The sequence below is a fragment of the Eriocheir sinensis genome, chromosome 37, assembly GCF_024679095.1.
Source record: "Eriocheir sinensis breed Jianghai 21 chromosome 37, ASM2467909v1, whole genome shotgun sequence".
NCBI classification, from domain to species: domain Eukaryota; kingdom Metazoa; phylum Arthropoda; class Malacostraca; order Decapoda; family Varunidae; genus Eriocheir; species Eriocheir sinensis.
The window spans coordinates 15,945,326-15,970,191 of record NC_066545.1 but is presented as its reverse complement, the minus strand read 5'-3'; the positions used below and the strand labels follow the sequence as shown (position 1 = coordinate 15,970,191).

At 45.4% G+C, this 24,866-nt stretch overlaps 1 protein-coding gene across 11 annotated transcripts in view; it reads right to left on the bottom strand.

Moving 5' to 3' along the window:
* LOC127008390 (cell surface glycoprotein 1-like) overlaps nucleotides 1-24,866 on the bottom strand; it is a 47,759-nt gene that overhangs the window by 10,585 nt on the left and 12,308 nt on the right. For 8 of the 11 annotated variants that reach the window (XM_050880422.1, XM_050880420.1, XM_050880417.1 and 5 more), the window contains exons 2-3: nucleotides 16,563-18,221; nucleotides 95-6,365 (exon numbers count right to left, since the gene is read on the bottom strand). The exons of 1 other annotated variant lie outside the window; for it this stretch is intronic. In XM_050880422.1, coding sequence (XP_050736379.1) covers nucleotides 3,709-6,365; nucleotides 16,563-16,566 — 2,661 coding nt within the window. In that variant the 5' untranslated portion in view covers nucleotides 16,567-18,221 and the 3' untranslated portion in view covers nucleotides 95-3,708. Of the gene's footprint in view, nucleotides 1-94; nucleotides 6,384-16,562; nucleotides 18,222-24,866 lie in introns of those variants that run through there. 2 more of the 11 variants (XM_050880413.1, XM_050880414.1) reach the window with 2 other exon arrangements.

The following is a 24,866-nucleotide window of genomic DNA, read 5'->3' as shown; positions in this document are numbered from 1 at the left end:
GGCTGCCATCACACCAACATCCTGCCCACTAAGTTCCCAAGGAAATGGAAAACCTTGGATACCCCCCCCAATCAGACACTTCCAAAAACACTACTAGCTTACAGACCTTTATTCATGGTGCATAAATGGCATGGATACAGTTAAATTTACCTTAAGTTTAGAGGAGTTTGCTGGCCTTAAAATCAAATGGTCACTTGCAGAACGTATAGTGATGGACAAGGTACTGAGGAATTGCCAGTGTCAGTGTGGGAGGGGGGGTGGGGGGGTGGGGGAATCTAAGCTCGCTGCCTACTCGTGAAACTATAGACACTGTACACTACTAGATGGGTCCAGAAGCTATGGGCCATATTATTAAACATTGTCACCCAAGCACATACACTTGACATGGCTTTCCTAAGAGTTGTGGGCTTTTCCATGGGTAGTTTTATGGCAAGGTTTCTGCACTATGAACTCTAGGACCTAAACACTCATAAGAATGCATTTTACCACTTTTTTGGCCCTTGAAAATAATTGATGCGAGGGTCGGCAGCATCTAAGGATACCAAACTATGCTCCTCCCCCCCCCCTTCCTCCAAGGTAACATTGACAACTAACTCCAGCCTTCTTTCATCCAACCCATCAACTCCCACAGCAATGAAAGAGGGGGCAGGGCTTCTGGATCAGCTTAGCATACACTGACATATTTACATTTAACAAAGCTTATGGAGTAATGAGAAGCAAGAATAATAGGTTCAGTGACAGGGGGTAGATGGCAGTCGGGTTCTCATTAGTGTTTTCCTTGTCAAACTACCACTAGGCTCATAAAAGTACCCATGGAAACTCCCACAATGAAACTACCAATAGGCTCATATAAGTACCCATGGCAACTCCCACAATGAAGCTCCCACTAGGCTCATAAGAGTACCCACGGAAACTCCCACTAGGCTCATAAAAGTACCCATGGAAACTCCCACAACTTCAACAAAAGACCTAGGAATTGTTAATGTGTGTAAGCTCTGAAATGTTTGAGAAGGTGGACCCAGGAACACACCTGCAAGCCCCAGTATCTTGTCTAACACTACACCAGTTGAAACTTAAGCATAATTAGTTAAGGACGTTTCAGCCGCCATCACACGAGCTGAGATGTGAATGTATATGTGTTGCATTCTTTAGTGGCGACCTCGCTGAACCAAGACACATGAGCACGTCGATAGCTATAAGCAGCAAACATTCTCTCCCTCCCTCTCTCTGTCTGTCTCTCTCTCAGTGGCTAACAAAACGCTACAAACACCACCCAGGCCGATAGCAGAGATAATAGCAGCTTTCCAATGCCTTACGGTACACGCTATCACTAAGCTTAATCATAATAATGTATAAAATGTTTCATTATGCTTAATCAGACACAAAGATGACTTAAAACAAAGGGAAACCATGCAATTTATGCCATTACTAGTTCACTAAAGCAGGACAATGACAATATAATAAATTAGGACACTAGTTACGCTTTCATAAGCTGAATGAATATCATCATCATCAGCATGTAAATAAATATATGGATAAAAATAAAATTCCATTCCTAGAGTAGCTGTGAAAACCAACTATGCGAGAAGCCATTACAAATACAAAAACAGCTGCTACAGGGAATCAGCCATCCTCATGGAACACACACAACTGTTAGAACAAAGTCATTACAAAATGATGAAGGCCTAACAACCTCCACACGATGAATGATTACCTTCCTGCACCGACTCCCATCACACACAGACTGGGGCGACCATCATTGCACAAAAACGTCATGGCTTGAACACAGTGTTGCCTACCAGCGTGCCAAGGCCGCGGACACGCCTTCAGCACAAACAAACGGAAACTACTTGACGATGCAACTCTCCTTCCCGGAATAAGAAATAAAAGGTTAAGTTTGTCTTGTTCTGTGTGTGTGTGTGTCAGTGTGTGTGTGTGTGTCAGTGTGTGTGTGTGTGTGTGTGTGTGTGTGTGTATGTGTGTGTGTATCATTCACCTACAGTCTGACCAGTGCATAAGACTATGGATTAAAAACTAATATTGAATTCCATTTGAAGACAGAAATTTCTAATGAAACGTTCATTACCAACATGCAAACTGTTCTACCTCTTCTCCAGGAGTCCGCCTCACACCAAAGCGTGTCTTGTAAACTGTGTCTTGTAAAGTTTGGAATGGCAATAAGAAAAAGCTGTACGGCTGATGCTAAGGGATGAGGTTTTCCTTATAAGCCAAGCCCCATAAAAGTGACACTGAACACCTTACAGCACTTGACAATGTGTGGTTAATTTTCAATACAAAAATAAGTGTTGCTGCACTACTATTCCATTTCTGTGTTGGTTACAAAAATAATATTTCATATATGGCTCGGGTATAAAAGGGCAAATCATGCCTTGGTTACGGTGCTTAACTCTACCACGTGTGGACTACAATGTTTGACAACTCTGGATATCTCCCGCAGCTGTGCTTTACACAAAAGTATAAAAGCAAAAACTTTATGCTGTTGAAGAATTACCAGCTGCCTAAAAAATTCTGCATATGATAGATATATTTTTCACTACCTAATATGTACTAAATCTTATTTCTGGTACTGTATAGTCTTTTGTTTTGCAGAGACATGCAACAAAGATAAACAAACACAAAACTTCACAGTGAGTGCATAAAATAGGCACGAAAAGACTTAATCTGCTGCTGACAATGCCTGCATCCTTTGCACCCAACAAGGCACAGTCACAAAAACTTAAGAATACTGAACCCCATCTGCAGTACAACTATTTGCTCTTAGGAACAAGGAAAAGACATTAGGAATGAAGCTTGTGTAAAAACTGCATGTGTAGAGTGAGCGACCTGCACACCCTCAACCCCCAGCGGGAGTTCACACATTATGGCAACTGTGGTGGCGGCGGGCCTCGGTGGCAGCCCCGCGTGAGGCTGCCCCGGGCCCCGTGCCACACTCCACAACCTTGACAATACACCTACACCTCAGGGTCCTCCTCAGGCTCCAGCTCCGGCTCCTGCATGCTACAACCAACAACACCAAGCAACATGATGGGTTTTCCTAAACTGTGAATGCCAAGATAATGGAGGTGAGCGCTAACTCAGTGCACACAAGCTAGACTTTGGTGCTTCAAGTCTTTTGGATATCACAGCAAAAAACACGATAAACAATGTATCCTTGAACGTCAAACATAACAGCAAAGGCACCAGCACAGCAAGCTACAGCGCTGTATAGAAGTTTGTCAATTTTTTGAGAACGTCAGAAGATTAGTGTCCAGGTTTACAAAAAGGCGACACATTGTTACAAAACCGAAAAGAAAATTAGCTATCTTGTTCATGGCTTAGATTTGATGATGAGACAAATCTCTTTCAATAAAACTTCTTATATAAACAGTAATATCCAGAAACATTTGTCACTGAAAAATATCACTTCATAGCAAAATGTTTCCATGCTAAACATGCAGATTACTATAAACATACATAAAACCTTAACTGCCTACATGCCAGTGTCCTTGAGTGTTCCACAAACATGAAGTGAAGAGGCCACAGCCATGCCAGCCACTGCCTCAAGGATGCCGGACAATGGTAACTCAACCAGCAGCACAGGAGGCAGCCTTCAGCAGTATTATCATGAACAGAACACATTCTTTGACTCTATGCACACTTTTATCACATAATGAGCGCCACAGCTTCACCTACTGACTGACATCACATTCAAGCCTCACTCTGCTTGAGTAATCTTGGAATCATTGACTTCTTGGGGGTGGATGTCGTCAGCTCCCCGTCTGAGAGGTCGCAGGACTCGGAGGTTGAGACTGACAATCCATCGCCCTCGTCTGTGACCTTTGGAATCTCTTCTAGTGAGTCGCCATTCCCTTGTGAAGTCTTGGGCGGCTGTGCCTTGGGAGGACAGGTCTCTGTGGGGTTGCCGGTGTGGTTTGCTGAAGGAGGCTCTGGGGATTCAGCGACGTGGTTGTTGGTATTGTTACAGACCACGGCAGGTATGCTGACCATCTCCTCCTTGAGTTCGGCCTCAGCTTCAGCACCATCAGATTCTGAGTCAGAGACCGCTGAGTCTGACGCTTCTTCCTCCGGGAGCTTGTCTGCTGCTGCGTCAGGGGTTGAGGCAGGGGACTCACTGGGGGCTGCCCCGTTGGTGGACAAGTCAAAGGTAACGTTAGGAGACACATTTGGTTTGGAAAGGTTTGGGTCATCGGAAACAGGTTTGTCTTTCTCAGCTGCTGCTGGTGGCTTCTCTGCCTCCATGGCCTTGCTCTCTGGTGGTATGCTTGGGCTGAGAGTCTCTTCCTCTGAGTCTGATGGGGTGGTGAGGTCCTGCTCCTCCATGTCCTCATCAGAGATCTCTGAATCATCAGATTCATAAGGATCCAGGTCATCAATAGGGGTGAACTTGGTCACTTTGGGCTCCATGGCACAGCTGACTTCGTTTGCTAGAACACCGGTGGTGGAGGGAGCCGAGGGGCCTGAGGAAAAGGAATACTCAGTCACTTCTGGCTCGCTGCTCTCAGTGTCTGTGCCCTCGGAGATGTTTTCTGTGCTGCCCTCCTCCCTTATGACTGGGAGGGGGCTGCCTTCCTCATCTGAAAGGTCATCAGGCAGGGCCCTGTAAGCTTCCAGTGGAGCACTGGGGGTGTCCACAACAATGATGGGCGGCTGTGATGGAGTGGCAGAAGCTTCCTTGGCGGGGTGAGTGTCTGGCTCAGGGGCGGGAGTGGCTTCAGCTGGAACATCTTTATCATCATCCCTTGCATCAGAGGCGTCCAATGAAACGTCTGACACATTATCCTCCTCATCAGCAGACGAGTGTACGATGACATTGGGCTCAAGATCCTCATTGGCGGCGAGTGGCAAATGTTCCTCCGCTGTGTTCGGTGCTGGGCTCACACTAGGCGACTCCGGGGCTGCTGGGGGAGAGGCCGGGGCATCCCTTGTTACAGCCTCCTCTGACTCTTCCTTGGGCTGAGGTTGAGATTCAGGTGATGCAACAGGAGCAGCACAAACTTCAGCGACGACAAGAGGGGGATCTTGCTCTTCGGATGACACACTGCAAGGAGAATCTGCTCTTGGTTCTTCATCTACTTTTGCATCTTCTGGTGAGCTTTTTGTCTTGTCATCTTCAGGCAAGCTCTTTGCAGCCTCAGTGGCCTCAACACACTCAGGCGCTGCTTCACTCAAGTCCTGTGGGGCATCTGTGGGGAGTGAGTCATCTGAGTCACCACAAGTCTCCTTATTGATGGGATCCTGTGGTGGTTTTTCAAGTAGAGTCTCTGGAGGGATTGACTCTGCTGTTGGGGTTGGCTTTGTTGCTGGAGACTCTGCTGTTGGTGCTGATTCTACAGTGGGAATATCTGTTGCCTTGTTGATGTCATTGATGGCGGGAGCACTCGGTAGGTGTTCGTCATCCTCCTTCATGCGGAGTGGTGCGGGTTCATCATGGTCCTCAGAAAGCAGTGGATCCGGCGCCCTTCCCACAGGCTTCGCTTCCTCCTTCTCTGGGGCACTTGACATCACGTTTGGCACCACCACGACCACAGGCTGGGCTTCAGGCTTCGGTGGGCTGGCCGGCGGGTTGTTCTGAGGTGTGGGTTCTGACTCTTCCCTTGGGGCGAGCTGTTGAGGGGAGTGTGAGATGGGCAGGGTGGCACAGAGGTCGTTGTTGAGGCTGTCATCCTGGGGCGGCGGTTCCTGGAGCAGCAAGCCGTCCTCCTCGTCACTAATGGCTATGGGCTTCTTCTGCTGCGGCGGAGGGATGTAAACAGGGATGGGGGCTTTGCTACATGGAGGTGCCTCGGTTTTTGCTGGCTCTGGCTGTGGCTGAGGTGGTGGTGGTTGGGGCTGTGGTTGTGACTGTGGCTCAGGCTGCGGCTGGGCATTTATCGGCTGTGGGTGGTGATCTAACGGAGCTTCCTGTGATGCGGCCATGGGAATCGGCACCACAAAGCCTAGGGGAGCGGACTGACTGGCGGCGGGGGCGGTTTCATTTTCGTGTGCGACCTTGGCCGGGGGAACATCATCTTCCACCGAGATAAGAACATCCTCTTTTTCCTTCGGTGGCTTGGCAGAGGCGTCGTCCTGTGGGGCTGGGGAGCTTGAGTCAGGCTCATCGAGGTGGAGCTTCTCATTTTCGCTGACCTCCTCGCCCAGCGGTGCCGAGGCCTCGAGGGGGACGTCTTCGTGGTTGCCGTTGACGTCGGGGTCCGGGGAGATGAGGGGGCCGTGCTCAGCGTCCTTGTACTTCTTGGGACGCAGCGGCCGGGCTTGGAGGCAGATGTAGGCGTAGTAGATGCCGACGCTGCCGCCGATGAGGGCCAGCAGCAGCATCACCAGCCCGGCAGCCGTTAACCCGCCACCTGTGAGGATAGGGAAGGCTGTAGAGAGGGCAAATGATGCAGTGTTTATTTTCATCATTATAAAGGAGTGTAATATAGTGATCACTCCAAAGGGCAAAAGATGTAATACTGTGTTTATTTTCATTATTATAAAGGAATGTTAAATGGTGATCACTCCACAAGGGATAAAGGAATGTTAAATGGTGATCACTCCACAAGGGAAATGATGCAAAATGTGTTTATTTTCATCATTATCAAGGAATATTATGGTAATCTGCAAACATGGCAACACAGCATAAGAAAAATCTACTACAGTGTTTCTTCTGTGCCATTTTTTTAGGATACAATGAAAAATTTGGATTGAAAGTGCTTTTGAAAGGTACAATGATGAAAGATAAACAAAATTCGATGAGAGTTTGTTGGCGATATAAAGCAAACAACTCGTGTGGGTGTCTTTGCAAAAAATTATTATACAAGAAATTATCCTGAGTAGTCAATATAAAGCAATAATTGGATCCATACAAACAAAACAAAATGGAGCAGACAAGCACAGTAAACAAACCAACTTGTTAAAAAAAAAGAAAAAGAAAGAAAGAAAGAAAGAAACACTCTCCTTGCGTGCTGAGGTCTTGATGAGCACAAAGCAAAATCTGGGCCACTCATGCAACACAGAGCCATGCAACTTGTTTTGTTTTTTATAGCGAAAGAAGCAGCTTAGAAAAAAATAAATAAATAAAGGCTCACAAGACACTCCACAGCATGACACAACCCCTAAAATATAAGAAAAGGCTCACAAGACACTCCACAGCATGACACTACCCCAAAAATATAATAAAAGGCTCACAAGACACTCCACAGCATGACACTACCCCAAAAATATAAGAAAAGGCTCACAAGACACTCCACAGCATGACACTACCCCAAAAATATAATAAAAGGCTCACAAGACACTCCACAGCATGACACAACCCCATGCAACACACAGCCTCATCCTCCAACCAAGAATTAACACAAGAGTAAATATAAGCACAAAAAAGAGCAAATCAAAGAAAAAAATAACAAAATCCACAACACAACAGAAAGAGAAAACACCTTGGGAACACTGTGCAAAAATCTATGAACCAAAAAAGTGAAAAATAAGCATAGAAAAACAGCAAATGAAAAGAAAATCCAACCAAGACCATCAACACAGCGACAGAAACCAACTTGGGAACAGTGCAAAAAATCTATGGACCAAAAAAGTGAAAAACAAGCAAAAGAAAACCATTGAATTTAAAGAAAAACTAAAATATCGACGGAAACTAACTTGGGAACACTGTGCATCTATTAGCTAACAAGAGGACCGTGTGTGTGTGTGTGTGTGTGTGTGTGTGTGTGTGTGTGTGTAAAAGAAGGCATTGCAACACCTTCTCTCCCACCGTATATGCGCAACACCCGAGGCTCAGTAGCACGCCTGGAGGTAGCACACTGTCCCCATCCATGAGATTAACCCCAAGCCAAAGAGGCCGAGCAGAGAGAAAAGCATCACCATCCACGGCCCATAGTAGCCGTCACCTGCAAAAGACGAGGGGTGGTGATGTGTGGAGGGGGTAAGGGAGGGTACGAGGGGCATAGGGTAGCGTGTGAGGGGTTCTTCCAGGGGTATAGGGGAGGGTGCAAGGGGTTCTTATAAAGGGTTCTGTGTGAGGGGAAGGGAGGGGAGTTGGGGTATAAGGAAGGGAACGAGGGGCATAGGGTGGCACGCGAGGGGTTCTTCCAGGGGCATAGGGGAGGGCGCGAGGGGTTCTTCTAAGGGTTCTGTGTGATAGGAAGGGAGGGAAATTAGGGCATAGGGAATGGTGCAATGGTAAGGAAGGGTACGAGGGGCATAGGGTGGCATGCGAGGGGTTCTTTCAGGGGCACAGGAGAGAGTGCAAAGGGGTTCTTCTAAGAGTTCTGTGTGAGGGAAGGGAGGGGATTTTGGGGCATAAGGAAGGGTGCAAGGGTAAGGAAGGGAACAAGGGGCATAGGAAAGGGTGCAAAGGGTTCTTCTAAGGGTTCTGTGTGAGGGGAAGGGAAGGGATTTTGGGGCATAAGGAAGGGTGCAAGGGTAAGGAAGGGAACAAGGGCAACAGGGGAGGGCACAAAGGGTTTTCCTAAGGGTTCTGTGTAGGGGAAAGGGAGGGAAGTAGGGACACAGGTGGAAGGGTGCAAGGGTAAGGAAGGGAAATCCATGCCTTGGTAAACTTATGCATACCTTAATACCTGAAATAAGAGAGCAGAAGTTGAGGAAATGGAATTATATAGATACTCTTCCTTCCTAAGCAATGCAAGACTGACAGATCTATTGGGCTTTCTATGCAATGTGATGACTGATGAATCTCTTGCAACTAAAATAAATACCTGAAATAAGAGAGTAGAAATTGAGGAAATAGAATTATATATACTCTTCCTTCCTAAACAATGCGATGAACTGATGACTGAAGGATCTATTGGCCTTCCTAAGCAATGTGATGACTAACAGATCTACTGGAACTAACATAAATACCTTAAATAAGAGAGTAGAAATTGAGGAAATGGAATAATATATACTCTTCCTTCCTAAGCAATGCAATGAGATGATGACTGACGGATCTACTGGCCTTCCTAAGCAATGTAATGAAACAGATCTACTGGAACTAACGAACTATTTATTTTTCTTCATGATCAACCAGGATCTCAAGACACCAACACGGGCTACCATGTATACTCTTCCTTCTTAACCAATGCGATGACTGACAGATCTATTGGGGTTTCTGTGCAATATGATGACTGACGGATCTACTGGAACTAACAAACTATACTTCTCTTTCTTCATGATCAACCAGGATCTCAAGACACCAACACGGGCTACCATGTATGCTCTTCCTTCTTAACCAATGCGATGACTGACAGATCTATTGGGGTTTCTCTGCAATATGATGACTGACGGATCTACTGGAACTAACAAACTATACTTCTCTTTCTTCATGATCAACCAGGATCTCAAGACACCAACACGGGCTACCATGTATGCTCTTCCTTCTTAACCAATGCGATGACTGACAGATCTATTGGGGTTTCTGTGCAATATGATGACTGACGGATCTACTGGAACTAACAAACTATTTATTTTTCTTCATGACCAACCAGGATCTCAAGACACCAACACGGGCTACCATGTATACTCTTCCTTCTTAACCAATGCGATGACTGACAGATCTATTGGGCTTTCTGTGCAATATGATGACTGACGGATCTACTGGAACTAACAAACTATTTATTTTTCTTCATGATCAACCAGGATCTCAAGACACCAACACGGGCTACCACATATACTCTTCCTTCTTAACCAATGCGATGACTGACAGATCTATTGGGGTTTCTATGCAATATGATGACTGACGGATCTACTGGAACTAACAAACTATATTTCTCTTTCTTCATGACCAACCAGGATCTCAAGACACCAACACGGGCTACCATGTATACTCTTCCTTCTTAACCAATGCGATGACTGACAGATCTATTGGGCTTTCTCTGCAATATGATGACTGACGGATCTACTGGAACTAACAAACTATATTTCTCTTTCTTCATGACCAACCAGGATCTCAAGACACCAACACGGGCTACCATGTATACTCTTCCTTCTTAACCAATGCGATGACTGACAGATCTATTGGGGTTTCTGTGCAATATGATGACTGATGGATCTACTGGAACTAACAAACTACTTATCTTTCTTCATGACCAACCAACCAGCAACCCAAGACACCACAGATACGAGCAGGCTCATGGGTAGGCTACGTCATGGTGACAACTTGTATATACACTCCCACCAGGCCAAAAGAATTACTCATCCCCCATGACTTGCAGAACCGAGGAATATGATATGCAAAAATTATAATGTGTCCAACTCCTTCATGAAGCTTGTCTCTTGGTTGTTATGGGGTATTCTGCACTGCATGTCCTAACTTTTGATGGACTTTAATTCCTGTTTTCTTTCTCCTTGCTTGCATCTTTTCCTTAATTCACTCCTGCGTTCTTATTTTCATCCCTTCCTCTCCTCGCTTTCCTCTTTCCTTGCCTTTCTCTTCATCCTTTCCCTTACTTATTCTTTCATCCCTCCTTTCATCTTTGCCTTCCTTCCCTTTCCTTGCCCTTCATCCCTTTCCCTACTCATTATTTCGTCCCTATCTTCATCCTTGCCTTCCTTCCCTTTCCTTTCACATAACCATCCTTTCATTACTACCCTCACCCTTGCCTTCCTTCCCTTTCCTTGCCCTTCATCCCTTCCCTTACCCATTCTTTCATCCCTTCCCTTCCTTCCCTTTCCTTGCCCCTCATCCCTTCCCTCCCCCTTGCCTTCCTTCCTTCCTTCACTCCTGCTGTCATCCCAATCTTCAACCCTTCTATTATCTCTCCTCATCCCCTGCTTCCATCCCGTCTCACTGTAAACACTTTTCAACATGCAATTCTGACTCTCTTATTCTCAGTGACATTGAGGACGTGTAACAACTAGCATCATTGAGTTATCTGGTCAGGCGCGCAGCAGATGATATGGAAGTTCGCGCGTGTGTTCTGTAAGACGAAGAACGAGAGATATATATTAAAAGATTGGCTCGCTGAATGCCTCGCTCTTGGTAGTAACAGGATAAATTAGGTGTTTTCGGTTTTTATTCCTTCTTACTAAACTCCTTTTTTCATTCGCTACATATTCTACTTCTAACACATCGCAACAAGACTCAGAGAATATATACGTTGCTCTTGGTAGTAATTATAATCAGGATAAATTGGGTGTTCCAGGTTCTTATTCCTTCCTTCAATTCTCCTTTCCTCGGTTCGCTACAAATTCTCCTTTTAACACATCGTAACAAGACTCAGAACATGTATACGAAGGCTGGCTCGCTCGCTGATATAATTATAGTAACATGATAAATTGGGTGTTCTAGGTTCATATTCCTTCCTTCAATTCTCCTTTCCTCAGTTCGCTACATAATTTATTCTCCTAACACATTGCAACAAGACTCATAACATGTATACGCGTAGATGTGACACAGATTTGAGGTTTAAAACGGTGACGTCGTAGACCCATGAGATAACACGGTATACCAAAGCCTTCAAGACGGGATTTAGATAACGGATAAGACTTTGAAAAACAATAAAATAACGAGTGATTAAAAAAACGAAGACGCAGATCACACCAAGGTAGATCCAGCCATTAATCCTTCCAAACAGATACAGCAACGATGTTAGAACGCAAAATAAGACCTTGATAAACAATAAAATAACGAGTGACTAAAAAAAACGAAGACGCGGATATAACACCAAGGTAGATCCAGCCATTAATCCTTCCAAACAGATACAGCAACGATGATAGAACGCAAAATAAGACCTTGATAAACAATAAAATAACGAGTGACTAAAAAAAACGAAGACGCGGATATAACACCAAGGTAGATCCAGCCATTAATCCTTCCTAACAGATACAGCAACGACGATAGAACGCATAATGATGACAATAGTACACAGAAAACGAGGATATATATATTAATAAGCGAAGAGAAGACAGCGTAGCAACACCAATGACTTAACAAGCAAGGAAATCACACCACAAACTGCTTTTATTTTTTATTATATGTGACGTTAAAGGGATATAAAATCACACTATTGATATTTTCTTTTTAGCTTTCTTGGTTAGTGCGAGAGGAAGGCACGGTGGAGGAGGAGGAAGAAGAAGAAGAAGAAGAGGAGGAGGAGGAGGAGGGCTGGCTTACTGTACCCTCTGACCCCCTGCCTCACCCTGCCGTCCGCTGTGCCCCTTCAACGCTTACTGAATGCCTAATGACTCCTTTGCTTCTGTCCTTTTCCTTCTCTCTCTCTCCCTCTCTTCGGTGACCTACTTTTCCATGTCTTTTCTCCCCTTCAGTAGCTCCTCCTCCTCCTCCTCCTCCTTTTTCCTGATGGTTTCTTCTTCCTCCCTTATTCGATGTGTTAATTATTTTTCGCCGTCTTCCTCATTCTCTCTCTTATGATCCTTCTTCCTTCCTTCTATTTCTGCCCTCCTTATGTTTTCCCTTCCTCGCCTTCCTTCCTTTTTTTTTATATAGTTCCTTCATCATCATCTACTTCTTCCTTTTCTTCGTTTCATTTCCTTCTTCCTTCTCTTTTTTTCATATATAGTTCCTTTATCATCATCTAGTTCTTCCTTCTTCCTTTTCTTCGTGTGATTTCCTTCTTCCTTCCTTCTGTTCTCCTTCCTATAGATTGTCATTCCTTCCTTCCTTAACCTTATCTCCAGTCTCGATCATTTCCTCCTATTCTCCTTCCTTTGCCCCCCTCCCTAACGATATCCTTCCTTCCTTCTTTCAGTTTCTCCTTCCTTGTACTTTCTTTCATTCCTCCTTATCTCGAAGTCTCATTTTCATTGTATTTCCTCGTCTATCCTTCTCTCTCTCTCTCTCTCTCTCTCTCTCTCTCTCTCTCTCTCTCTCTCTCTCTCTCTCGTATGTCTATTTCTATCCCTACTCACTGCCTCTGTCTTTTCTAAATCCACATCTGTCTCTCAACAAGGTCACAGTCTGGCTTCTTTCACCTCTGCCTGACCGTCTGTTTGTCTGTCTGTCTGTTGTTTACTTGATCTGTCCTATTAGCTTTCACTCTGGTTGTCTGTTAGTATGAGTGTCTGTGTTTGTTCGTATATGCGTCTGTTTTTGTTGGTTGTTTTTCTACGCATCTAGTCTGTCTGTCTGTCTGTCTGCTTGTATGACCCACTGTTTGCTGGTTATCTGTAGTGTCTGTCTGTCTGTATCTGTCCGTCACGCACCTCGTCTGTCAGTATGTCTGTTTGCCTGCTTGCATGACCCACTGTTTGCTGATTATCTGTAGTGTCTGTCTGTCTGTATATGTCCGTCACGCAGCTTGGAGGCCTACCAGTCTGTCTGTCTGTCTGTTTGTTTGCCTGCTTGCATGATCCACTGTTTGCTGGTTATCTGTAGTGTCTGTCTGTCTGTATCTGTCCGTCACGCAGCTTGGAGGCCTACCTGTATCTACCTGTTTGTCAGACAGTCTGTCTGTCTGTCTGTCGGGGTGTTCCAAGGAGTCACCTCACGTATAGCAACCGTTCCTTAACATAGATTTGCTTTTTACCTATTCCGCTAAGGTTGTTTTTCTTTTCTCTCTCTCTCTCTCTCTCTCTCTCTCTCTCTCTCTCTCTCTCTCTCTCTCTCTCTCTCTCTCTCGTCGCCAGAGCAGATTCTACCCCCAATGAGAGAGAGAGAGAGAGAGAGAGAGAGAGAGAGCCCCAGGCGGCCTAGGTCTAAGGTCAGCCAGCCCACAGGGGACATCTGGGGAAGAGGGATGGAAAGAAGGGGAGGAGAGGGGGATAGGTGGTATAGGCATGGTATAGGCCTCCCCCATATCACCACCATCTCTCTCTCTCTCTCTCTCTCTCTCTCTCTCTCTCTCTCTCTCTCTCTCTCTCTCTCTCTCTCTCTCTCTCAAACACAACCTTATATTATTTCCTTATTTCATCTTTTTTTTCTCTCCTCTCTTGCGATTCCCGTTTTCTTTTTCTTCTTTTCCTTCTCTTCTTCCTCCTTCTCATTTTTATATTCTTCCAATTCCAATATAAATTTCCTCACTACTACTACTACTACTACTACTACTACTATCACTACCACTACTATTACTATTATCATTATTATTTGTTCATCTTTTTACTCCTCCTCCTCCTCCTCCTCCTCCTCACTAATACATATCCACCAGTCAACCAAACAGAAGGGCCTTGTTCTTGTGTCTTAGCTTAGCACCACCACCACCATCGCTACCATCACCACCACCACCACCAACAACAACAGCAACAAGAATAGCACCAGTCTTAATTTAGAAGTAACTCATCTCTAGTATCTTTTTTCTCTCTCTTGATTTCATACTCTTCTCTTGGACAGGATAGATAAATGTGTAGTCTATCTATCTGTCTATCTCAATCTATTCGTCTGTTATTCAATCATTCAGCCTGTCAGTCAGTTACTCCATCAAGCTGTCTGTCTGTATATATCTATTTAGACAGATATATAGATAGATAGATAGATATAAACACATACGTCCAACCCCATAAGGAAATAGATAGATACACACACACACACACACACACACACACACACACACACACACACCGTCTCCTCAACCTCATTTTAATACGAACACAAACAACGGATAAGTATCTTCATTAGACATGTGTGTGTGTGTGTGTGTGTGTGTGTGTGTGTGTGTGTGTGTGTGTGTGTGTGTGTTAACGGTATCTTTCTTTTATTTTCCCTTGTGTTCAGTCATGTATTTCTTAGGAGGTGGCGGAGGAGGAAGAGGAGGAGGAGGAGGAGGAGGAAGAGGAGGAGGAGGGGGAGGAGGAGGTAAAGATGTATTGTTCAAAGCCTTTCATTGAAGTCCCGCAAGAAATGAAATCCACATCTCTTCCACTTTCTTCCTTTGTTTGGTAATCTTCCACATACACAATTCCACTTATGTTCCTCCACCTCCTCCTCTTCCACCTGTCCTATCATAGCTTTATCTCTTCCACTTTCTTCCTTTGTTTGGTAATCTTCCACATACACAATTCCACTTATGTTCCTCCACCTCCTCCTCTTCCACCTAGCCTATCATACCTTTATCTCTTCCACTTCACACCTTTTTATCATCCTCCACCTTTAGGTTCCATATCTCCTCCTCCTCCTCCTCCTCTTCCACCCCCTTCCTCCACTTCTATGTTTGCCCATACCGCTAACTCCACTCTTTCTTTGTGTGTGTGTGTGTGTGTGTGTGTGTGTGTGTGTGTGTGTGTGTGTGTGTGTGTGTGTGTGTGTGTGTGTACCGTTATGCAATGTATGCCCACCGCTCCACCTGTATCCCCCTCCCACCCTTACACACAGACACACACACACACACACACACACACACACACACACAGACACACACACACACACACACTAGCATACTTAAGTCGCTACCGTAAGTGTATCATAAGTGATAAGAGAGGGAGGGAGGGAAGGAGAGGAAGGGGAGAGGGGAGGGGAGGGGAGGGGAGTTATCTGATACGTCTTCTGATAACACACACCTATGCACACACACACACACACACACATAATCAATCACCTTCCGTATCACCTTTCAAGTGTTATCTATCCTGGTAAAGGGAGGGGATGGGGGGTGGGTAGAGGAGGGGAAGGGAGGGGAGGTGACTGAGGATAGGGGAAGGGAGGGGAGGTGACTGAGGACAGGGAATGGGAGGGGAGGGGAAAGGGAATTAAGGGGAGGTTGGGGGGGAGGGAATGGAATGGAAGGGGAGGTTGGGGGGGAGGGAATGGAAGGGAAGGGAGGGGAAAGGGAATGAAGGGGAGGTTGGGGGGGAGGGAATGGAAGGGAAGGGAGGGGAAAGGGAATGAAGGGGAGGTTGGGGGGGAGGGAATGGAAGGGAAGGGAGGGGAAAGGGAGGAGGTATTAGTTATGGGAGACGAGGGTGTGAAAGGGAAGGGAAGCCGAAGGAAGGAAGGGCACACACACACACACACACACACACACACACACACAGACCCACCCACCCCACACACATACATTTCATTTCCACCTTCACTTCTTCATCAACACCACAACACCAACAGCAAAGCGTCCCCATCACCACCACCACCACCACCATCAGGACCCTCCCTTCATCACCATTACCATCAACACCAATATCAATACCAGCCGAAGCCCCACCAATATCAGGCACCCAAAGCGACAAGCAACAGAAGGAGGCAAGGAAGGAAGGAAGGAAGAAGGAAGGAGAAGGTAGGAGGGTGAGAGAAAACAGGGAGACAGACGGTAAGAAAAAGGGGGAAATATGAAAGAAAGGAGGGAAGTAAGGAAGGAAGGAAAGGAAGAGGAGGAAAAGAAGGTACACATTAAACAAGGAAGGAAGAAAGGAAGAAGAGGAGAAACAGAAGAAAAACGAAAGAGAAGGAAAAACAGAAAGAAGGAAGGAAGGAAGAGACGAAAGAAAAGAAGAAGAAAGGAAGAGGAAGCTGGAAGGAAGGAAACCAATAAGAGGAGGAAAAAAAACAAGAAAGAAAATGACTAACACACACACACACACACACACACACACACAATGCTTGCTTCATTCGCTTGCTTATCCGGTTAGCTTGTTTACTCTGCTTGTTTTACACCTTATACTGTACTTACTCATGCTTGTGGTGGCGTTGAGAGGTTCAGCACGTCAGCAAACCGAGGAGGTGGAGGTGGAGGAGGAGGAGGAGGATAAATGAGAGAGAGTGGAACAGGGGCAATCTAGGAAAATAAAATATCAGGTTACGTTATAAGATGTGGTGTTTATGTATGTGGTGGTGTTGATAGTGGTGGTGGTGAAGGGGGGGGGGGGGATGGAATGGAGGTGAACGGGTTGGGTGATGGCGTAGGATCTGGTGGGAAGGATTTCAGAGAGTAACACGTCCTTGGAAGTGTGTGGAGGAGGGAAGGGAAGGTGGAGGAGGAAGGGAGGGAAGGAGGGAGAGAAACGAAGGGAAGGGGAGGTAAGATAAGAGTAGAAGAAGGTAGGGAGGTGGAGGTGGAGAGAAGGGAAGGTAGGAAGGAAAGGGGAGAGTGTGGGTAAGGTAAGGTAAGGTAAGGTGGGAAGACAGAGGAAGAGAGTAGGGAAGAGTGTGGATGAGGTTAGGTTAGGTTAGGTTAGGTAAGGCAAGGTAAGGTAAGGTAGGAGGAAGAGCTTGGAATAGGTAAGATGAAGGGAAAGAAAGGAAGGTAAGAACAACAAACAAAGTAGATAAGAGTATATAAAAATAGAAGGAAGGAAAGGAAGGGAAGGGAGGGGATGAAGGGTGCAAAGGGAAGGAAGGAAGGTAGGTAGGACAGAAAGGGGGGAGGAGGGAGAAGTGTTGATACCTGTTTATTAATACAAGTCAGTCACCTGTATACCAAAAGTGAAAGGTGGGATGAGAAGGGCAGGTGACGAGGATGGAAGGAAGAAGGAAGGCAGAAAGAAGAAAATGACAACTAAACAAGATGAACGAAATAAAGAGAAAAAGAAAGAAATGAAGAAAAATAAAACAGAGAGAGAGGGAGAACGCGGAAACTTCTTGAGAGAGTAAGGAGAGATGAATACAATGATGATGAGGAGGAGGACGATGACGAGGAGGAGGAGGAGACTGAAACTGAAGGCAAGGTGAGTAGTAGTAGTAGTAGTAGTAGTAGTAGTAGTAGTGGTTAGTGGTGCAGGTCACACACACACACTATCCAACTCCACTCCTCTTGCCAATCCTCAGGGGCAGGTAAATCCAATCTTATCCCTCGGCAGGTAAATCCAGGTGAGGGAGGTCAATCAAGCCTCACACACAGGTAACACGTCCATAAGAAAATCCAGGTAACTTTCACTTGTAATCCTCAGCCACAGGTAAATCTTGGTAACTCTCACTTTTATCCCATGGCACAGGTAAATCCAGGTAACTTTCACTTTTAATCCTTGGTCACCACACACCTCCTCAGCAAGTCAGCAAGCAGTGGATGGAGGAACGGAGTGGGTGGTGCTGAGTGCTGTGTGTGTAAGTGTGTGTTGGTGCTGATGCTGAGTTCAAGGGCGCGTCAGCAGTCAGTCAGTGGGTGGATGTGATGTGATGTGCTGAGATGAGGGAGGTCAGCACTAGTCCACCTCGGCATCTACACCATCATTATCACCATCTTCGTTTTCTGATGCACACACACAGACACACGTACGCACACACAGACACCTGCTGTTTTTCTCCCTTCTCACGAGTCATCCACCGTCTTTCCAAACATGGTGGTGTGTGTGTTTGTGTTTTCTTTGCTTTTTCTGCTTCCTTGTATGGACACCTGTTGGGAAAGAGGTAAGCGGGTATTCTATAGAGGGGGGGATTGTGTGGGGGGGGGATGGGGGGTCGCCTTTCGTTCACCGTTCACTGTCCACTTCACCATTCACTCTGTACTTCACTATTCACTGTTCAACGTTCATGGTTCATAGTTTCTTATTAACGTAACGCAACGCAACGCAGCATGGGCCAAGCAAACGGCAGTCACTATAAATAAAATTCGCCTGCGCCAGTACGGGGTGGGGCCGTTCAAGAGGTCCCTCAAGCGAGCCTACCGACGCTATTGGCAGCACTTAAAACACTTACAACACCCCATTACGATCAGCACCATCCCGTTACTACTCTACCTCCACCACCACCACCACCACCACCTTCCTTCACCACCACCATCACCTCACTCTTGCATTATACGGCAGAGTCCTCAGTCACCCACCACCACCACCACCACCCAACTCCACTCAACACCACACATTCACGACTTGCCCTCCGACACCTCCACACCCCCTTCCCTTTCCTCCTCCTCTTTCCTATCCTTCCTCTCCTCTCTTCTCCCATTTCCTGTTCCTCTCATTTCCTTTCCTTCCCTTCCTTCTATTCTCCTCTCCTCTTTTCTCCCATTTTCTTTCCTTCCCGTTCCTCTAGTCTCCTCTTCTCCTCCCCATCCTTATCCTCATTCCTCCCCTCTTCAATCCTTTCCCTCACCCATCCCCCCCACCACACCCACACACTAAAGAAGCACAATCCACAGCAAGGAAATGTCACCCCCACGCACGGCGATGACCAGAAAATGCAAAATACGAAGGCAGGACCAATTAGCGAGCAAGGAATCGTGTCGGGAAGCCAACATAAAAACGGCGCCCCTGGTATTAATAGAGGCACGAGAGGAGAGGTGTGTGGTTCAACTTGTGCCAGATAACCAGACCGTGAACTTACAGCTTAATGATAAAACTAGATAAAAATGACGAACTGAATGAAAATAGGAACACATGTTGAAGAAGACACACAGAAGAAGAGCAAACTTAACAACCTCCACCACACACAAGCACTTACAACTTAATGATGGAAATAAGGAGTTAAAAATAGATAGCTGAGTAATAATAGAGGTGAATGGAAGAAGATATGAAAGAACGAGGAACAAAGGAACACATATTGAAGAAGACACATAGAAGAAGGGCAAACTAAACTTAACCTCCACCACACACAAGCACTTACAGGTTAATGATGGAAATAAGAAGTTAAAAATAGATGGCTGAGTAAGATTAGAGATAAATGAAGAAGATATGGAAGAAGAAGGACCCAAACATCACCTTGCCAGCCAGCCAGACCATGAACTTATAGCTTAATGATGGAAATAAGAGAGTTAAATAAGAATAGAGGTAGATTGAAGAAGACAAAGAAGAAAAATGACCCAAATATCACCTTGCCAACACCACCACCACCACCACCACACAAATCAGAGAAGAAAATAACGAGATGAAAAATTACTTACTGAATGAAAAATCGCAATACAAACAGGAAAAGTAGAAGGATAAACAGGAAAATGCTCACCAAAACATCACCTTACAACCACCACCACTCAAATGATGAAAACAGAGATGGAAAATGAATTACTGAATGAACAGAGAAATACCAAACAGAACAATACACACAGAAAAACAACAACTCACCACCACCACCACAACCACCACCACACAACTCAAATGATGAAAATAACAAGATAGAAAATGAGTTACTGAAAGAAAAGAGAAATACTGGATAAAAAAAGACACACAAACATAGGAAAATCAACCACAAAAAAACACCACCACCACACTCAAATGATGGAAAAGCTGAGATAGAAAATAATTGAATGGAAATTGAAATACTGGATAGAACAAGACGTATGGGCCTCACCACAACCACCACCACCACTTTGACCACAACCACCACCACCACCACCACACTCAAATGATGGAAAAGCTGAGATAGAAAATAATTGAATGGAAATTGAAATACTGGATAGAACAAGACATATGGGCCTCACCACAACCACCACCACCACCTTGACCACAACCACCACCACCACCACCACACCACCACCTTGAATCAACGCATAAATAGGCTTTCTCTCCCTCTCCCTCTCATCTACTTTACCCCCTCAATGACGCACGAGTATAAAATAAACAAATAAAAAAAAATTAAGTCAGCAAATAAATAGAGAAATAAATGAACAGAAAAAAAGTTGGAACTCATGATAAAAATTAGAGAAAGAAAATAGACAAAGAAAATAAACATGAAAGGAAGGAAACAATGAAAGAATAGAAAAACAATAAACAATATAAAAAAAATATAAAACACGAAATCAATGAAAAAAAAAGAGCAACAAAACGCAACCGCAACACAGGTGGAAAAACAGCAGCAACAACAACAACAACAACGATGATTCCGGTAAAAAAAAAAAAATAAATAAATAAATAAATAAATAAATAAAAAAAAGGTAAGATAAGATTGCCTCGACACCTTCCTCTGTGTGTGAGTGCGTGCGTGCGTGTGTGTGTGTGTGTGTGTGTGTGTGTGTGTGTGTGTGTGTGTGTGTGTGTGTGTGTGTAGAGAGAGAGACGGAGACAGAGGGTGACTTCATCTGGCATTGGGTATTTTAGGAAGAGGAGGAGGAGGAGGAGAAGAGGAGGAGGAGGAGGAGGAGGAGAAGAGGAGGAGGCATGTGTAACCAGAATGCACAGGCAAGTTTCCTCCTCCTCCTCCTCTCTCTCTATCTTCCCTCCCCTTCTTCCTCCCTCCTCTCCTTCTCTCCCCAACTCTTCCTCAGCTAGTTTCCCTTCACCCTTTCCTCCCCCTCCCCCAAAAAACCAGCTCTGTGCGTGCGTGCGTGCGTGCGTGTGTGTGTGTGTGTGTGTGTGTGTGTGTGTGTGTGTGTGTGTGTGTGTGTTTGAATGATAGCAAGGTGAACATTCTGGTTTTCATTAATAAATTCTCTGATGACCTGATTTTTAAGTACACACACACACGCACACACACACACACAAATCTTATTCTTGCCTAACATTTCCTTGCCTGTTCTCTCTTTCTCCCTCTCATCCACTCTCTCCTTTTTTCTCTCTTCTTCTCTGTTATCTCCATTCTTTCCCTTCTATTCCACTTCTTCATTCTCTCCTCCTCTTCCTCTTGCTGTTCATCCCTTCCCCCATTTTCTCTCCTCCCTACTTTCCTCCTAAACCTTTACCTCATTCTCTCTCTCTCTCTCTCTCTCTCTCTCTCTCTCTCTCTCTCTCTCTCTCTCTCTCTCTCTCTCTCTCTCTCTCTCTCTCTCTCTCTCTCTCCACCACGAGTCTAATAACACGAACAAGAGCTAATGACAGGAGCAAGAAACACACACACACACACACACACACACACACACACACACACACACACTACCCGCACATGTCACCCACCACTCTTCCCAGCATTCCACTCTCTACGTACTGCCCCGTGTCCCTCCTCCTCCTCCTCCTCCACCTCCTTACCACCATGTTCTCGATTCTTTGCCCCTTTCCATTGAGTTGACAGCCCACTACCCCCCCCCCCCCCTCTCTCTCTCTCTTCAGTTACGCAGACAGATAGGCAGACCGCTTCAAACACCCAAACAGTCAGTCAGTCGATCAAGCCCTTTTCCTTATCTCTTACATAATCTTATCAGTACAATCTCTCACGACGTTCCTGGTGTCTTTAAAGCGCTATCCTGACCCCCTTCTCTCCCCCCCACTCTCTCTCTCTCTCTCTCTCTCTCTCTCTCTCTCTCTCTCTCTCTCTCGGGCGTAAGTAGGTTCAGATACTCTTAAAGTGGTATTCAGTGGCCCATTATGGAGTTCAATCCCTTATAGATAGCTTGGTAACCTTTTATAGTCTAACTCTAACCTAACCTCTCTCGTTCTCTTTCGTGGGTGTAGGTTTAGATGCTCTTAAAGTGGTATTCAGTGACCGTGTATAGAATTCAATCCCTTATAGATAGATAGCTTGATAACCCTTTATAGTCTAACCATCCAACCTAACCCCTCTCTCTCTCTCTCTCTCTCTCTCTCTCTCTCTCTCTTGTTCTCCCTTCACTTCCTTTCCATTCCTTTTCTCTTTCTTCTCCACTTTCTCCTTTCCTTTCTTTTTCTTCTTTAATATTGCAAAAGAAGAGAAAAAAATAACCTTCGTAGAACTTGTTGACGCCACTCAGAGGTTGAAGTCACATGTGCTAAGGCAATCTGGGAGAGAGAGAGAGAGAGAGAGAGAGAGAGAGAGAGAGAGAGAGAGAGTATAGTAGTAGTAGTTGTAGTGATGTAGTAGTAGTAGCAGTAGTAGTAGTAGTAGTAGTAGTAGTAGTAGCAGAAGTAATAATAATAATAATAATAATAATAATAATAATAATAATAATAATAATAACAATAGTAAATGTAAGCAGATAGATATGGATATATATAGATAGATAGATAGATAGATAGAGAGAGAGAGAGAGAGAGAGAGAGAGAGAGAGAGAGAGAGAGAGAGAGAGAGAGAGCGTGGGAGAGGAGGGCCAGTCAGCTGATGCAACAGAATGGACTTAAATCAATCCTTTCGGCCACTTAGGATTTTGCAACCTCCTCCTTCTCCTCCTCCTCTTCCTTCACAACCACTATCCATCAACTCGTCCTCCCTTTTCTTCCCTATTTGCCTCTTCTTCCTCCTCCTCCTCCTCCTACTACTACTACTACTTGTACTCTTCCTCCTCCTCCTCCTCCTCCTACTACTACTACTTGTACCCTTCCTCCTCCTCCTCCTCCTCCTTACTCCACCAAGGGTACATACGTCACACCATAAATCACCATAACAACAACTACTACTACTACTACTACTACTACTACTACTACTACTACTACTACTACTACCACTACTACTACTACTTCAGTCTCACTATCGCTACCAGAATCAAGCACTGGGCATTAGCTTACTACACACACACACACACACACACACACAGAGGAGGGAAGGGGGGAATGAGAGGAAGAATGAGAAAGGGGGAGAGAAGAGGGGAGGGAGGGAGAGAACCGAGAATGGAGAGAAAGAGGGAAGGAATGGAGATGAGGATGAGGGAAGTGGATAGAGAAGAGGAGAATAGAGAAGGGAAGGAAAGGAGAAGAGAAGAGGATGAAGGAGAGGAAATGAAATGGGAGAAGAGAGGAAAAGGAAGAGAAAAAAAAGAATGGAAAAGGAAGGGAAGGAGAGAAAAGGGAAGGAAAGGAAAAAAAAAGAAAAAAAGAAGGGGAAGAAAGAGAGGGAATAGAAGGAAAAGGAAGGAGAGAGTAGGGAAGTAAAGGAGAGGAACAGAGGAAAGGGAAGGAAAAGGAAGGGTTGAGGAGAGAGCGAGTGTGTTGAGTGTGAACAAATATTGAAGAGTGAGGGACAAAGGGTGAAGAAGCGTGACAGGAGGAGGAGGAGGAGGAGGAGGAGGTAGGAGGCAGGCAAACAGGCAGGTGGAGAGGGAGGAAAGGAAGGCAAGGAGGAGAGAAGAGACGAGGAGGAAAATGAAAGCAGGAAGGGAGGAAAAAGAAAGGGAGGAAAGGAGAGAGGAGGAGGAGGAAAGCTGACAGGGAGGAAGAATGAGAGGAAGAGGAAATAAAGCTAAGGAAGAGAAGAGGAGGAGGAGGAAAACAGAGGGAGGAAGAATGAGAGGAAGAAGAGGAAATAAAGCAAAGTAAGAGAAGAGGAGGAGGAGGAAAAGGGAGGAAAGAGAGGAGAAGAAGGTAAGAAGGAAGGGAGTGAGAGAGAGAGCAAAGTGGTCAGACAAGGTGGAGGGAGGAAGAGAGGGAGAGAGGGAGGGAGAGGAAGGGCATGGAGGAACCTCACCCACGTGCTTACCTCCACCGCAATGTCTCCTCCTCCTCCTCCTCCTCCTCCTCCTCTTCTTCCTCCTCCTCTTAACTCGATGTTCCAGACTATCGCCCTCTTTCCAAACGTCTTTCTTCCTCTTCCTCTTCCACCTCCTCCACCTCTTCCTCTTCCTTCCCCTCTCTTCTCTCCTTCCATTCTTCCTTCTTCCCTTTTTCTAACTTTCCTTCATCTTCCTTTTTCTCCTCCTCCTTCCCTTTCCTTTTCTCTTCTTCCTTATCCATTTTTTTTCCTTTCCTCTTTTTTTTTCTTCTCTCTCTCTCTCTCCTTTTCTTACAGTACCACACTTAATCAAATCCCTATATTCTCCTCTCCTCTCTTCCTCTTCCCTCCTTCATCTCCTTCTCTTCCTCCTCTTCATCTACATCCATGCCTGTCTAAATTCTTTCCTCTCTCACCCATTCTTCCTCCCTATCTTCTCTCCCTTCCCCCTTTCCTCCATCTACCTCCAAGCTTGTCTACCATCCTTTCCTCCATCACCCCTTCTTCCTCCCTATCTTCTCTCCCTTCCCCCTTTCCTCCATGCCTGTCTACCATTCTTTTCTCCCTCACCCCTTCTTCTTCTTCCTCAAACTCTCCCTTTCCTCACCCTCTTTTCCTCCGTCATCCATTATCTTCTCTCCTTTTTCTCCATCTACCTCCATGCCTGTCTACCATTCTTTGCTGCCTCACCCCTCTCTCCCTCCCTATCTTCTTTCCCCCTCGTCTTCCTCTTTCACACCTGGGCGCTAATATGAAAACAACACACCTGCTTCCTATA